Source organism: Dreissena polymorpha, chromosome 1, assembly GCF_020536995.1.
Source record: "Dreissena polymorpha isolate Duluth1 chromosome 1, UMN_Dpol_1.0, whole genome shotgun sequence".
NCBI classification, from domain to species: Eukaryota; Metazoa; Mollusca; class Bivalvia; order Myida; family Dreissenidae; genus Dreissena; species Dreissena polymorpha.
In genome coordinates this window covers 39,066,320-39,082,608 of record NC_068355.1, presented here as the reverse complement: position 1 = coordinate 39,082,608, position 16,289 = coordinate 39,066,320, and the positions used below count along the sequence as shown (strand labels likewise).

Below are 16,289 nucleotides of genomic sequence, written 5' to 3'. Positions count from 1 at the left end.
GCGCGAGCGCGCGCGTATTTGTGCATGTGTGTGTGCTGGTTGTGCACATGCGTGTGTGCGTGTGTGAGCGTGGGAAATATTTCAATTTTTATTAACAAGAGGATTACAAAAATCCGTTGCCCGGCTTAGAAAGATGTTAATTGACAACATACGTGAAGTGAAATTGTATAGCAAATACAATATACTGACTACACACACTTGTATGTGTAGCATATATTTATTGTATTTTTGTAATACATATATTCTAAGCACCATACGCTTCATATATAAATATAGATCAATGTTCTTAAGTGCGTAATTATAACAATGTAGGTGTTATATGTCTAGGATAAAAAAATAAGTAAACATGCTAAAATGTACAAAAAGATAATCCTCAACACAGGAAATGCGTAAATATGTACAGCTAAATTGACAAAATAATTATCCTCAACACAGAATGGTTGTTTTTACTCTTAACTTGATTGACTTGAACGTGAAAGTTATGTTATTTAACATGAGTAGGTGTCTGGATAGTTGTCTATGAGCTATATAAACAAATATAATCAAAGAAGGTGCAGATCTACCGGGGAGAAATGCACACAAAATACATTAAATCCATAAGAACGCAGTTATTTTAATTAAAAAAATCTGCTTCTGAAAATAATAAACTATGAGAAACACAGTAATAAGTGATATGCATTTGTAAATTAATACGAACGCATTTCTTTTAATAAAAAAATCTGCTTCTGAAAAAAACTAACTATGAGAAACACCGTGATAAGTGATGAAATTAAATATATTGTACAGTTGCTTTCTATACAAATACAATATACAACTTTACTTGACGTTTTGGTCCGGAAGTATGTTACCAAGGCATATCTGTATATATTTTTTAATTAATATTGTTTGTTGACTAATGTTACTATTTTGTGTCTTTTACCTCAGTTTATTATAATTAGTTATGTATAAAGTATTGTGCTCTTTTACCTAAGTTTACTACGATAGGTTATGTATACAATTTTGTGTTGTTCTTAAACCTAAGTTTATTACAATTGGTTATGTATAAATAAACATATATGTATTTTTGTCGAATTTTAATGAGATGTAGATTTATATCTCAGTCTTATTTGAGCACCATCGCTGTTACATTTTCTGTGTAGATGACGGGACGTTTCTGTCGCTTGATGACACCTTCCTACGAGGTGTTGTCCTTTCCTGGCCACGGCTTACTAAACCAAGTCTGATATTGGTTAGATTTTATTTGCTCAGGTCGGTCACTGCCTCTGAATCTAGCAAACAACTTCCCTTCGTAGGACCATGCTCTGTCTATAAGCGTAGGCTCTTTCAGGCGGAGCGACGCAAGAACCTCGGCATTTTTTTTTGGTAAGATCTTCATTGATGAAAATCCCTGTGCCCTTTAGTAATTTCGCTCTTTTCATGATGTCTATTGAGGTCTTGCACGCACCTGTTATTTCCCATGCGTAAACCGGAAGTCGGCCATTTTGAAGGTCTTCCGAAATAAACAAAGAACTGTCTTTCAGCATATACACAAATTGATGATTAATTATAGATTACCGGTGCTTTTTACGCATTTAATATGTCCAAGCGAAAGATTAACGACGCTGAGAGTGATTCCACTAAGTTATTGTATAGAGATGGACTCAGTAATGAGGAGAAAGTGCGGTACGATGAGAAACTGAAAATTCTCGGCGGGTGTGATCCATATGAAATCGTGTCGTGGTCTACTGAAGTATCATTGTTGCCACCTGTCACGTACATTGACATTGTAAATTACTTGCTTTGGTCTCCAAGTGTGTACACAAAGGATGAACTGAAGAGTTATAAGGGGTTAGATGCGTACAACCAGTTTGTAAATGGATGGGTCAGGGACGGTGTACGGAAGAAACCCCCTCCGGAAGAAACCCCCTTCGCTTAAAACGGCAGGGCGGAAGAAACCCCCTTTCAAAGTTTGCATACGCGGAAGAAACCCCCTCGCCAGTTTTGCATAGGCGGAAGAAACCCCCTTGCTAGTTTTGCATAGGCGGAAGAAACCCCCTTCCATAGCGGAACAAACCCCCTTCCAGACGATTAAGTTACATTCAAACGCACGGTAATTGTTTACAGAAAAACACTTTCATTTTCAGAAAGTACCCGGGAAGCATGATTGCATGATTCAATTTTTTTTTAAAGAATGCTTCCGTTATTGTAGGAAAATATGTAAGAAATATCTTCGTCACTATCGGCTCTGGGCGCTAATTTTGTGTTTCTGTTATTTTTATCATCTAGTAAAAGTTAACGCATATAAAATGGTATAATGTCATTAACAACTTCATTAACAACTTGTGAACAAACGGCCGGCACATTTCTTTACTGTAAATCCGAAACACACTCCCGCAAGTTGGTGTTAACGCTTTTTTAATACGAAACACACTTCCGAATGTAAATGTTACCGCAACGTTGAAATATTTTTGCAGTGTAAATTCTATTTTGTGTTGACTCTTTTTCTCAATAAAAAGGCCACGAAAATTATGCAGCATAGAAAGCGTGGGTGTATTGAGCGTTGTAACAAGCACACAACTAGTCAGGGGATTGATGCATGTTCGGAGGGAATATTTCATCAAGTCTATAAAAAGTCACTTATGCCGAAATTTATTTGATACAAGAGAAAAAATGGCAAGGTTTGTGTTAAAGATATTATTGAGAGATTTTATCGTTAATATTTACCAGAAAGTGCTTTAAAAATGTTATAAACGGGATTATCGGGAAATGAATATAAACTTGAATATAAACTTGAAAAGTAGCAAGCATGCAGTAATAGAGTCGGGTTGAAACGGATGTATTGGGGAATCGTTCGAGTCGGGATTTTACTACCTCTGCGGGAAAGATTTAACACTTAGGAAGGGGGTTTATTCCGCCTCTCTGAAAACACGAAGGGGGTTTATTCCGCCTGTCTGAAAACTCGAAGGGTGTTTGTTCCGCCTATGCAAAACTAGCGAGGGGGTTTCTTCCGCGTATGCAAAATGTGAAAGGGGGTTTCTTCCGCTATGTCGTTTTTAGGGAAGGGGGTTTCTTCCGAAGGGGGTTTATTCCGGTAATCGTCAGGGACAGAGCATCTGTTGTGTGCAACGATTACACAGTGGTCACTGCAAAGGTAAATATGTTGAAATTTTGCACCATAAACTTCACATACTCAATATTTTTTTATTAAATATTCAACATTGGACTATAGCCTTGTTGCTAATGTTGTGTTTGAGTGTTCGAGTCTGGCTGCATGAAATATTTTTTTTAATGAACTTAATGATTTTTTTTTAATGAAATTAATTTTCTTATGCAGCTCTATGGCTAGAACCTAGGTGAATATAATATTAGCAATTTGACATCAGTTATTCTCAATTTTAAGGTATTTAGCAAAAAATCAAATACACTAATTTCCCAATTAAATTTGAAAATTTCACTACGCTTTTATCCCAAAGTCAATGTTTTAACGACTCAATTTTTCCTAATTTTGATGTTTTCACGACTCAATTTTTCCCAATTGGACCGGTACGGATACTTTTCCCAATAGGACAAAAAATCGCTGATAATGTAAGAGAACATGGAAAGTGTAACGTCTCGTGTCTTTCCTTTTTGAGTAGGGATGTATAAATTGTACGACTAATTATATCAATAAATCATTATTTAATCTTTTTTTAGGTCCTCCATTCTCAGCGACTGAGGGAGAAACCCCTAAGACCCTGGGTCATAAGCGACAAGACCGGACAGGTGATGGGTGCCCACTGCACGTGTATGGCTTGGTTAGGCGAGGCCTGTACACACATCGCTGCTCTCCTTTTTGCCGTTGACGCAACAGTACGGATAAGGGACTCGAAGACTGTGACTGATGAAAAAGCCTATTGGTTGTTGCCGTCTGCCATGAAAACTGTGGAGTATAAAAAGGTACAGGAAATAGACTTTACGTCAGCGGAAACCTTAAAAAGAAACTTCACCGCCACTCTGGATGCTGTTACATCACCATGTGTAGGCGCAACTTCTGGACCCTCTGTACCGCCATCAACACCTGTAACGCGTACTCCGAAGACACCAGGATTAAAACCGAGGGAAGATAAAGTGCCAGAAGCGTCAGATGATGAAATGAACATTCTTTACCAGAAACTGTTTGAATCAGGTGCTAAGTCTGCCATTCTTGCAATTGTTGAACCTTATTGTGACAATTTCATACCTACAGCAGTAAACACTGATTTCCCTCAAATCTTCTCAGAGTTAAGGGATGACAAGTGCTACGACATGAACTACACGGAACTTGTAGATCACTGTGAAAAAATAAGAGTAACTTGTACCAAGGAACAGAGTGCCGCTGTTGAGTTCAACACAAGAGAACAAAGCAAGAGTAAGCTTTGGAACTCTTTCCGTGCCGGCCGGATTACCGCTTCCAGAATGAAGTCCGTCTGTCACACAGACTTAGCAAATCCTGCCCAGACTTTAATTAAAGGTATCTGTTACCCGGACTCTGTGAAATTTAGTAATGCAGCAACGAAATGGGGATGTGAACATGAAAAAATCGCTCGTGACCAGTTTCTTCAGGCTATGTCTACTGTACATGAGAACAGTCGAATTGAAGATGTTGGGTTCATGATTTCGACTGAGAACCCTTTCATTGGAGCCTCCCCAGATGGACTTTTCACATGTGATTGTTGCGGCACAGTGCCAGTGGAAATAAAGTGCCCATTTTGTGTAAGGGGGGACACTGTGGACAATTGCAAGTACTTGGAGAATGTAAACGGTGTACTTAGATTGAATCATAAACATGATTACTATTACCAGGTTCAAACACAAATGGGTTGTTGCCAAGCGGAAAGGGGATACTTTGTAGTTTGGACAGAGAAGGAATTGCACATAGAGGAAATAGTGTTTGACAGTGAACTCTGGAGTGAAATGTGCGCCAGCTCTAAACAACTCTTTGTTTCTGCTGTCCTGCCTGAACTAGTTGGAAAGTGCTTTTCCAAAGTCCCAGCGAAATACAACAGACCACCACTTACACCTGTGGACAGTAATATCACAGCAGATAGTGAAAATAAGCCTGTCAATAAGAAACTAACAGTAAATGAGTTTGGGGACGAAGTGTTTTGTTACTGTGAGCAGGGGGAACATGGAAAAATGATCGCGTGTGACAACTCGGACTGTGAAATAGAGTGGTTCCACTATGCTTGTGTAAAAATTGACAAATCTCCTCGCGGAAAGTGGTACTGTCCCGACTGCAGGAAACTACCAAAGTGCAAAAAACAAAGACTAGGAAAGAAATAAAGTCATGTACAAAACCAAAGCTATATTTTAATAAGTGCCCAATAATACATGTAAATAAATGACAAACTCATGATACTGTGTTAATACAATAGTAGGTCATATATCTGTTGTCTAGATGTTCCACTAATCTAAGTAACAATTTTCAAGTATAACAGCTGAAAGAGCATTTTAATTGGTGCTTATTTGACTGGAAATGGTAAATGTATAGCATTTTCAACGACTGCTGGTAAAATAGATGTAAATAGTTTTCTAAGTATGAACATTTTGTTTTATACATAAAAATAAATGTTTTCTTTATTATTTATATACATCAGTCTCACTTATTTACCGATTAAATTCATATATTCATACATATGTGTTTTTGATGTTCATACTAATCATAGATGTTCTACCAATAGCATATAATGGTTTCTCTACAAGTAAGCAACAACTTCCCCATATAAACATGAAATGTTGTTTACTGAATACACTAACAGTGATTTTACCAAAACCATTACAATAACCTTTATACAGTTACTTTTCACTGTTCAATTAAAGTCAATAACAGAATCACATAGATTCACAAGCCCACAACACACTGTGACCAGTTTATCAGTGACTGTTTTCCCGTTTGAGTCTTTGTTCATCAAGAAATTAATTGGCAAAGAGCCATTCAGTATTGTATACTTTTGTCGTACTGATCCGATGACACGTTCCACATGAATTCTTGAATGTGCCAGTTTTCGAGTGGCCTCTACATCAAGTGGTGACAACTGGTCTCGCCCTTTCGTAAATGCTGGAATTTTAACTTGCGCGCAAACAGATCCAACACTGTCGCTGACATCGAACCCTCGGTCAGCTAAAACAAGATCTCCTGGTAGCAATTTATCTAAAAATCCACTATGTTCTGTAATGTACTTGTCACTTACGCGCCCACCCCAGGCATCTGATATGTACGAAACAGTTCCCTGTGGTGTTATACCGATCAGAAATTTAATCGTATGATGGTGCTTGTAAGAAGACCACGTTTCGGCTCTAGCTCTCAGTCCAGTTGGTTTCTCGACATTTACTTCAAAACAGTCTATAATCACAGCACATTTCTTTCCAAAGTTCTTGCGAAATTCCATTGGCATCGTTTTCTGTAAAGTTTCACGTTCAGGCCATTTAATAAGTTTTTTCATACGTTTGTACATAACGGAAATAGTTGATGTCAGTAACCGCGAAATGGTTGACTGATTGGTCTCAAACTCGTAGGCAAGGAACATGTTTGATAGGTTTAAGCGTAATTTCACTAGGGTAAGGGTCATCACCTTGAACTTGTTCATAATCAAACTTGTCGGGAGAAATGGTTCAAGAAATTGGTAGAGAATCACTAGGGTTGTATAAGTCTGTAGTCCTGTGAGGTGCTTGACCTTCTCATCATTGTCCCTAAAGTAGTCCATGGAAAACTTTGTTTCCAACGACATGACCCTATCTTTCAAATCAGTGTTCTCTGTGCGTAACTGCTGCAACTCTGACTGCATAGCGTCCATAAGGTCTTTGTCGATGTCGGTTTGGAAATACATTCCAGTCTCCTCAGGTGACCCGTCATTCGCTATTTCTTCTTCGACCGCAACAGCAACCGATTCATCTATTTCAGACTTTCGCCTCTTTCGGTCTAACATTCTGTCATACCTATCTAAAACCAGTTTCTGACGCATGCCGTTTCTTACCAAGTTTCAGCGTGGGGGCCCAGTCGGGTGACAGACTGTCATAGAGATACGACTTCTTTCCTGAAATATAAAAATACAAATTTAATAAATCATTTTCATATTAACAAAAACTCATTTTAATAATACGTTAGAAAATATATCTTACAGTAATGAAGTGTGTCTTAAAAAAACAACAGGAAAACATCCCATGGACATGTTTCCTGCAGCCTTTGTGATGTTTTAATGACGTTTGAAGTCATAGGGTAAAATAAGTGGGTGGGGTAATCGAGCATTAAATGGTGGTAAATTCAGGCAAATTGCCGAGTTTTTGTGTATATATATGACAGATTTTATAGCAGCAAATGCAAAATAACGAAGCTTACCATTTACAAAGTGCGCAGAACAGACTCTGACATTCTGTAGATTCTTATTTTCGAAGTCCTGGCCGATATTTGCCAGCCATACTCGGCGCCGTTCATTGCTCAGTTTTTCACAGCCTTCACCCTGATTTGTGATTACTGCAGGCAAGCGGTAAAACTCTAGCTCTTTCTCACGATCTTTTCGATTTGTACAACCCAAAATAGAACATTTAACGACCATATTTGCTATTTTAAGATTCAAATTTGCTCAAGTGTATCGATGTCAATTTTTAGAACAGGGAAGCCCTTCAAAATGGCGGCGGTTCCGGTTGTGACGTCACATGCAATACCTCAATTTTTGTCTGGCGTCTCACAAATTTAACAATTACTGGTCTGTTTTTATTGTGAATGTATTTGCCGAGCCTATGTGCCTCATCAATGTCTCTATATTCTATACGTATTCCCAATTTTTGATTTATCAGATTAGCCGATTGTTCAGCAACGGCATTTGAAGTTTGGTTTTCGGTGTCATTCAGAAGGCCAGTAATTCGGACGCTGTTTCGTCGACCGTACTGTTCCAGGTCGTTAAGACTGTAGTGCGTTCAGTTACAGCGAACGTTCGCCAATGATCGTTCGTTTCCGATTCGGTCTTATTGAACGATAAGTTCGGCGCGAACGTTTCAAGATGGCGGCTCCCAGAAATTTGTAGCGATTTTGATGGCGGAAATCGCTAATAACACAGAAAGTACTTAACTAACAGATATTTCAAAAAAAAAATATAATAATTTGATTATAATTATAAGTGGTGTGGATGCGATAGTGTTATTTTTTCATTGGCGATCGAAATTTAGTGTAAGAGGTGCATTGAATCAGTTATAAAACAAAGCCCTAAATAGCGCAATACATTATAATCTTCAAGTGTAGTTGCAATTTTCTTTTACATTGAATGAATTTTCGTTTCGTTTACATTTAATGAAAATATTAATGAATTTTAGCATTCACATGGAAAAAAAACACCTGCATATTTTGCGAATTAAACTGTCTTTGAATGCACATGTATATTGAAAACTCTAATGTAGTGATTATGAGCGATACAAATCTGGCATTTTATTATACCATAAATCTATACATTTATTTTACCCAAGTTTTTTATATCGATATTATGATCAAACGCGATTGCTTGTTTTCACGATGATGTTTCGAACACTGCAAAAACGCACGATCTTTACACGTTATTATATCGGTTTACATTTGCAGGTACCCGTTAAATACGATAATTGTGTAGCAGTAACTTTCTACACTATTTTAAATGTATTGTCATTATAAAACACTTAAGTGTTATGTTTAAACTGGCTTATATATATACTTAAGGATGTTCGATCGTTTCCACTTTACGGTAATTGATTCTCTATATCGTGAAAATTAAAAACCTTTATATATTTTCACGGTTTCAAAAGATTAGGTTGGAATAAACGAGTGAAAATTCTAGTTTTACTGTTTTGATTATGCGCCTATAAATTTTCGGCATTTACATATTTTCGAGATTTACTGCAATGAAACCAAGCGTTCGATTGCTTGACGTCACTTCGTGATCGACATCGATGAAACGCTTGCTTACGCTGTAGATGTTATTTTCTGTGCAAATACAAGCGTCTATTGGTAACGAAACGATAATGTGTCAACAATGAGAATCAGATACTTGGCTTAATAATTTTCATTTAAAATGTCTAATTTGGATATAATTCGGAATACAAAACGAAACTTAAAAGTTTTTTTTTTAAACGTTCCAAAGAACAATAGGAGGTTTTGGGGATTCCGATAATGACGTCACGTTTGCGCATGCTCAAATTTTTGGCCGTCAAAAATGCGGCCATTCTGCTATTGTTTGCATGTGATGAACCGCATCGTGATAAGGTTACAATCGTATTCGCGACCCTTTTGAAGAACAAAAAATGCTCAGAACGTGAAATTCTATTAGATTAAATTGAATCCAATAAACGAACAAAAATAATGACGAAAACAAACAACAAATTGATTGAATTTATGTAATCAACATATAGAAACTGATTGAACCTATTTGTCTGTAAAAACTTACCTTGTTACAGGTTAATAACTAAATCCTCTTGATAAATGTTAATGCTTTTATTTAATTGTTCACACCAGTTTTTACACTCTTTGTATCAACATTTTTAACCCAGTGTTTAATTGCCCCTTTGTTTATCGCAAAACGATTATCTCGATATGATCGGATACTGTCCAGACAATTACTAAGAAAACAGTGTGTAATAAACCCAGGGACCTATACTGGGGTCTCTGCATAAACCACATGTGTCTGGTCATTAAACACAATTTATGATACCTCCATGTCATCTCTTGGCATATTAAGTCAAAAACTTACCAGTTGCTTTAATAAAATATTTGAACATATTAAAAAAAGAAGACATTTGTCCGAAATGGATTAACAGCTTGGAACTATTAAGTATATATATTAGCCAGTTTAAACATAACAATAAAGTGTTTAATCACTACACATTTAAAATATTTTTAAAATTTACTGCTACACAATTAACGTATTTAACGGGTACCTGCAAATGTAAACTCGGCTATAATGTGTAAAGATCGTGCGTTACTGCAGTGTTCGAAACATCATCATGAAAACAAGCAATCGCGTTTGGTCATTATACGGATATAAAATACTTGCGTAAAATAAATAAAATGTGTATATTTATGGTATAACAAAATGCTAGACTTGTATCGCTCATTATCACTACAAAAGAGTTTTCAATATACGTGTACATGCAAAGACAGTTCAATTTGCAAAATATGCAAGTGTTTTTTCACTTGGAATGCTTAAATTTATTAATATTTTCATTCAATGTAAACGAAACGAAAATTCATTCAATTTTAAAGAAAATTAAAACTACATTTCAAGATTGAAATGTATTGAGCTATTTTAGAGCTTTGTTTTATAAATGATTCAATGCACCCCTTACACTAAATTTCAATCGTGGATGAAAAATAACACTATCGATTCCACACCACTTATTCAAATTATTATATGTTTTATAATTTTTGAAATATCATTTATTAAAGTCTTACTTAAAAAAAATACGGGTATTCATAGCTTTGTTTTGTGAAATTGTAAGTATTTAGTCTTCCGACGACCTTTACACTGATACAATGTAATTGGCCGCGATCGAGAAGTTGACGGCCAATCTATTTTTAGTAACGGAAAACCCCTCTTGTGACGTCACACAAAAACCTCCTATATGGATTTCAATAGAAATACTATTTCCACCGACAATCAAGATTTCCGGTATAGTATGACCACTGTTATTTTGACGATTTTCCTATCGGATCGTCGGTAAGCGTGACCACATGTGACAACAGCGATGCCAGTTGGAAAATTAGTAGACGTGTCGTTGAACTCGACACATTGGCCGAATCGCTTTCAGCATGCAGTTCTTGCCAAGTGCCCATGAATTTTCTTAACACAGTAGGAAGCAGGGATTTCGGACAGGCATATGTTTTGGAAATACAGTGTAGCAATTGTGGTGCCATCAATAATGTGGCTTCTGGACGGAAACATGACAGAGTTTATGACATGAACACAAAGCTTGCATTAGGTAAGACTTTTTTTGTCTTTTTGGTACATTGGTGCACTATATCATGATTTATTGTCTAAATTACTTTTGAATACATTCAGATAGTTATCTCAAAGTACATGTAATTCCTGTGTAGTCTACATGCATACATTTTTTTTATATTGTACTTGCTATATTTTTCCTTCATATTTTGTCTTATTAATCATTTACTGCCAGTTAACACAATTACAGTAGAATGTGAATGGTTCATTGGTTGTCCTTAGTTAAACATGTATATTTTAACCCTTTGCATGCTGGGAAATTTGTCATCTGCTAAAATGACGTCTGCTAAATTTTTAAAAAATGAGCATTTTCTTCGATTTTTTTCAAATAATACTATCAGAATAGCAAACAGTTTGGATCCTGATGAGACGCCACGTTCTGTGGCGTCTCATCTGGATCCAGACTGTTTGCACAGGCCTTCAAAATTCGGTTCCCGCACTGAAAGGGTTAAAGTGACATAAGTTTATTTTCTTCCTGGAGCCCTATTTATTAATACCGGTAATAAAAATGAAATTTTGCAAGTTTACAAAACATAAATATTCTCAATTCGTCAAATACGTATTGGTTTTGAAAATAAAGGGCTTAAATTAATTATTATTTGTGTGTATGTAGATCTCTAGGTCTTATAAAATTATGAAACTTTTGTAAATTATTGACATTAAATCATATTATTTTATTCCGCATAAGCATATTCTAGCATTGTGGATTGTAAACTGTTCTGTCATTTACTGCAATCTGTTTCAGGTAAATCATAAACTGGGTGTTTCACCTGGGACTTTCACATCGAAACTGGCCCTTCCCCGTGACCTTCAGCACAAAAAAAGAAAGGCTATAGCTGTTGCTCGTGCAGCAAAACAGCGACACATAAGACTAAAAACTGAAACGGTATTTTTAATTATGGGCATTTTATTTTTAAAACACAGTATTCTTCATGTGTATGCCCCAAATTGGCGACTTAGTTTTCGAACTGTCTGTGGGTCGGTCGGGCAGCCCGTCATACTTTTCGTGCCTGTTCTCTAATTCAAATAGTTTTCATCCGATCTTCACCAAACTTGGTCAGAAGCTGTGTCTAGACCAAGTTCGAACATGGCCATGTGGAATCCTGGGTTTCTTACAATTGTATGGATTATTTTTTATATTGTTACAAAGTTGAAATATGGGGCATCCGTGTCGTGTGGACACATTTCTTGTTTGAGATTATTTCAATAGATCCATCAATTATATATATGCAAAGTAGTAGGCACATTTTAAAGCATATGCTAATGTTTGTAAATTGATTATTGTAAAAGCATTAATGTGCTGTGTAATCATTACTTTAAATAAAAATCGGAGATAACCCATGAAGGTGCAAGCACATTTTCCAATTTGAAATTCTGTTTTCCTGTTCAGGCATTCAAAGGACAGTGCAAGAAGTACGAGCGGGACCAACATACAGTTCAAACATAGAGGACCAAGATGTTGAAGTTACAACTTTACCCCCACCTGTACCCAAGCCTGGTCCAGCAGGGCTAGACACTACTGGGAAGGAATTTGTTTTCTTTGATTTGGAAACAAGAGGGTTAGGTAAAGTTTATTTTTAACATATTCCTTATTCACAGTGTTGCACAAACAGATGTTTATCTTGGTCCAATTCAGGTATTTAGGTACTCTAAATCTCCAAAATTCAACTTCTATTAAAAAATATACATATTTACTTACATGTGTAACATAATTCAACCTGCTACTGCTGTGTAACTCGATGTGAGATATCGTGTCAATTGTTGGTCAACCTAGCATATGATTGAATTGCAACAAGAGTTATGTTCAGACTAATTTCTCATTTTGCTTTCATATAATAAATCATTCTTAATCTGTATTGATAAAATGATAGTAAATACCACTTAGATGATGCAATGTTACATTACCCACAACTGGCTATAGTATATTATTGTGCATCATTTAAGAATTTAAACACTCTTCTCTTCGCTTCTTCAGATTTATAAATAAATAAGATGCCAAAAACTTACTTTGATATATCCATGAATCGAAGAAAAGAGCTTTTCAATTTTTATAATAACAGTTATTATGCCCCCCCTCTGAAGAGAGAGTTAATATTGTTTTGCTGGATAATGGTCTGTCGGTAGATCATTTAGTTTCCGATCAATAATTTGTCAACTTTCTCACGGATTGGCTTTTTACTTTCCATGTGCATAGGGATTGGACAGTATATAACACCTATTTAAATTATGGTCACTTGGTCAAAGGTCAAGATCACAATAAGTGTGAAAATTGTTTCCGATCAATAACCCTTCCACTGAAAAACTCTCTTAAACCACAATGCATAGAGAATGGATGTAAAAGAACCTGTTCTACGATTGTTCAAATTAAGCTTCAAAATAAGTCCTGTCCTGGGGAGGGGGGGGGGGGGCAATGTTTTTCCCTTTTATGTTTATTTTAAACACTGCAAAAGTATTTTAAGAAGTTTACATTGTACTTGGGCGAGCGACCCAAGGCTCTCTGATTAATGGAGCTAAAATGGATTTTGTGCAATTTCTATGTAAAATTTTTGTTTTGTTTTTTCAGAGCGTACTTCTCACATAATTCAGATAGCTGCAGTGCATTCAACTGGTCAGTTTTCAACATATGTGATGCCTGAGAAGAAGATGTCCTTGAAAGCGTCAGAAATAACTGGAGTGACAGTTGTTGGCGACTCTATGCTTGTTAAGGGACATAAAGTAACAGCTGTCCCCATCAAATCTGCATTGACAAGTTTTATAACATTCTTACAGAAATTTTCACCAGAAATTTTAGTTGGGCATAACATAGAGTGTATTTGATTGTAAAGTGTTGCTCCATGCTGTCCATACTTTTGGAAAAATGTATGAGTTTCAGCAAAATATTTGTGGCTTTTTAGATACTTAAAAATGTTAAAGGAAATATTACCAAATATAAAATCATATAAGTTATAAGTCAAGGTGTTACAAGGAAAGTTGCAGGAAGTGGATTGCAACTTAAACATTTGAGTATTGAATCAAAAAGAAACGGACTGAGTGGTTTGAGGAGCCCCCTGTCAGAGGTTACAAACGGACAAATCAGAGTAACAAAATCAGAGAAAATAATATGTGCAATAGCGAGTTATTTGTTGCCTGACATCTAACCAATTGTAATTTGCATCTTGTATATAGATTAGCTATGAAATTGTTTTTCCTTCTCGATGTTGTGATTCTTATGTCAGTTGTATTTCTCATGTTTCACCTAAGTTGTAAGATATTTTTGGCAGTGCATTAAACCACAGATGGTGTGTGAAACATTATTGCCCCGCTTATTGTATTCAATGTTGTTTTTAGCTCCACTGGCCAAAGGCCAGCAGGGCTTATGTCATGATCCTGTGTCCGTCGTGCGTGCGTTAACTTTTCCTTTAAACATCTTCTTCTATGTTATAAATATTAAGTTATATATATAGTCTTAAATAATGACGACCGACTGTTGGTGACTCAAGTTATATTTCTTTTTTTTGTATTTTGATTATTTAGAATGCAAAAAATAAAATGCTATATATCATATATTTGACTGACTCTGTTACATATGTACTCATGTTTGTCATATATTCAGTGCAAATGTGTAGTTCATGCACAATGTTGATATGTAAATTTTACATTGATTATAGCTTGAAAGCAATGTATTTGTATTGTATTAAGCTTATGGTGTAAAATGTAATGTGTGTACATGGCTCTTAGTCGAATTTGATAACAGCTCAGTTATGTACACAAGCTATGGTTTGCATTAATCATACCGTTGATAAATGAAGTATTGTATTCTTCCATAGTTTTATATTGTAATTACAAGGTGATCATTATACAACCATTTACTTTTATCTGTTACAGGTTTACACACATTTGTTATAAATTATGCAATAACTAATTAATTAACCCCATTGATTCTTTGTCAATCTAATATTTGAAACCTTACTTATGATAAAAGTGTGTCTCCTATATAAAAACGTATGCAATAGTCAACATTAGTTTGAATGCTATCCCAATTTCAATTTATCCGAATACTAGTACAGTTTACCATCATTAATAGCGTGTGTGTGATCTCATTTAAAATATTTTTGTGATAAAGTAATTTAATATCATAAACCCAGAATAAAAAAACGATTATGGGACCTTTTTAGCACTTAAACTGGAAATAGAAGTATTTCGAAACTGTTACCATGGCAACCAAACACAATTACATAATACAAAAACCGTACCATCACGCGACACGTCCACCCAAAATTTTCTGACACTTCAGACATTTACCTAAAAATTGATATATAAATTAGCTTTCACTCTTTTTTGCACACGGGAGGTGCCCACGGACTGTACTAAACATGGGTAACAGGTGGGTGGGGTAATTAAAGATGTTTATTTGAACATCAACATGTTTTTTTTTCATGTGTTACATCTGAAATATTTCCATAAGTATGTATATAATAAATATATCTACGTGTATCAAATTTCAGTTGATAACTTTATTTGTTATGGAGCAGTTATTATATAGATTTGTTTTAATTACTATTACAATGTGAGTAATTATATTTTTGAAATTAAGTCCATATTAAAAGGTCTGTAGCCAAAAAAAATCCACGGTGACCTATCAATTTCTTTACTTCATTTTTATGCTAAGCTAGTTTACTTTAATTATTGAGAACTTCAAATGAATATGAAAATTACATCAACAGAAATTTGTATCTGTATTGTATGTCATCGATTTTTGAACTGTGCAATAAAAAGTTCAAAACAAACAAAAAACTAGTCATACTTATGTCTCATTACTTTTTACCATTTCCAATATTTTTGGTTTTAAATGTGTTCAGTATGATAATACAAATGTTACAGTTGCTGATCTAATACAATCTCAATACTACTAGTCCATTTTAAATGTTTTACACACAAACGTTTTACCGTACCCCCAATTTTATGCCCCGCAAAAATGACCTTTTCTCAAACGCACATGGCATTTAAAAACCGTCAATATCTCAAAATTATTCACGGTGACCCCCCTTTTTTATTTGATATTTACTTCAGATACATATCCATTAATCACCCTACAAAAAATAATAGCATTCTGGATATTTTTTAAAAAATCACGAAACGATCGAACATCCTTAATAGTTCCTGTTAATCCATTTCGAACAAATGTACGTCTATTTTTTAAATATATTCAAATGTTTTTTTAAAGCAACTGTTAAGTTTTTGGCTTAATATGCCCAGAGATGACACGGAGGTATCATAAATTGTGTTTAATGACCAGACACACGTGGTTAATGACCCCATACTGAGTCATACAAATATGGGTCCCTGGGTTTATGA

The 16,289-nt window shown here is 35.4% G+C and overlaps 2 protein-coding genes and 1 long non-coding RNA gene across 3 annotated transcripts; 2 read left to right on the top strand and 1 right to left on the bottom strand.

The window, feature by feature from the left end:
• The first annotated feature begins 1,576 nt into the window (after nt 1-1,576).
• Nucleotides 1,577-5,630, top strand: LOC127868473 (uncharacterized). The gene is made up of 3 exons (XM_052410326.1): nt 1,577-1,845; nt 3,058-3,130; nt 3,673-5,630. Exons 1-3 carry the CDS (start codon nt 1,577-1,579, stop codon nt 5,278-5,280), a joined length of 1,950 nt encoding a protein of 649 aa, XP_052266286.1. The 3' UTR covers nt 5,281-5,630.
• A 177-nt stretch (nt 5,631-5,807) lies between these two features.
• Nucleotides 5,808-6,923, bottom strand: LOC127868407 (uncharacterized). The gene has a single exon (XM_052410213.1). It carries the CDS (start codon nt 6,921-6,923, stop codon nt 5,808-5,810), a length of 1,116 nt encoding a protein of 371 aa, XP_052266173.1.
• Nucleotides 6,924-10,625: 3,702 nt separating this feature from the next.
• Nucleotides 10,626-15,897, top strand: LOC127865057 (uncharacterized). Its single transcript, XR_008042459.1, has 4 exons — nt 10,626-10,935; nt 11,701-11,841; nt 12,346-12,519; nt 13,519-15,897. It is a non-coding gene; the product is annotated as an uncharacterized LOC127865057 (long non-coding RNA).
• Nucleotides 15,898-16,289: the final 392 nt, after the last annotated feature.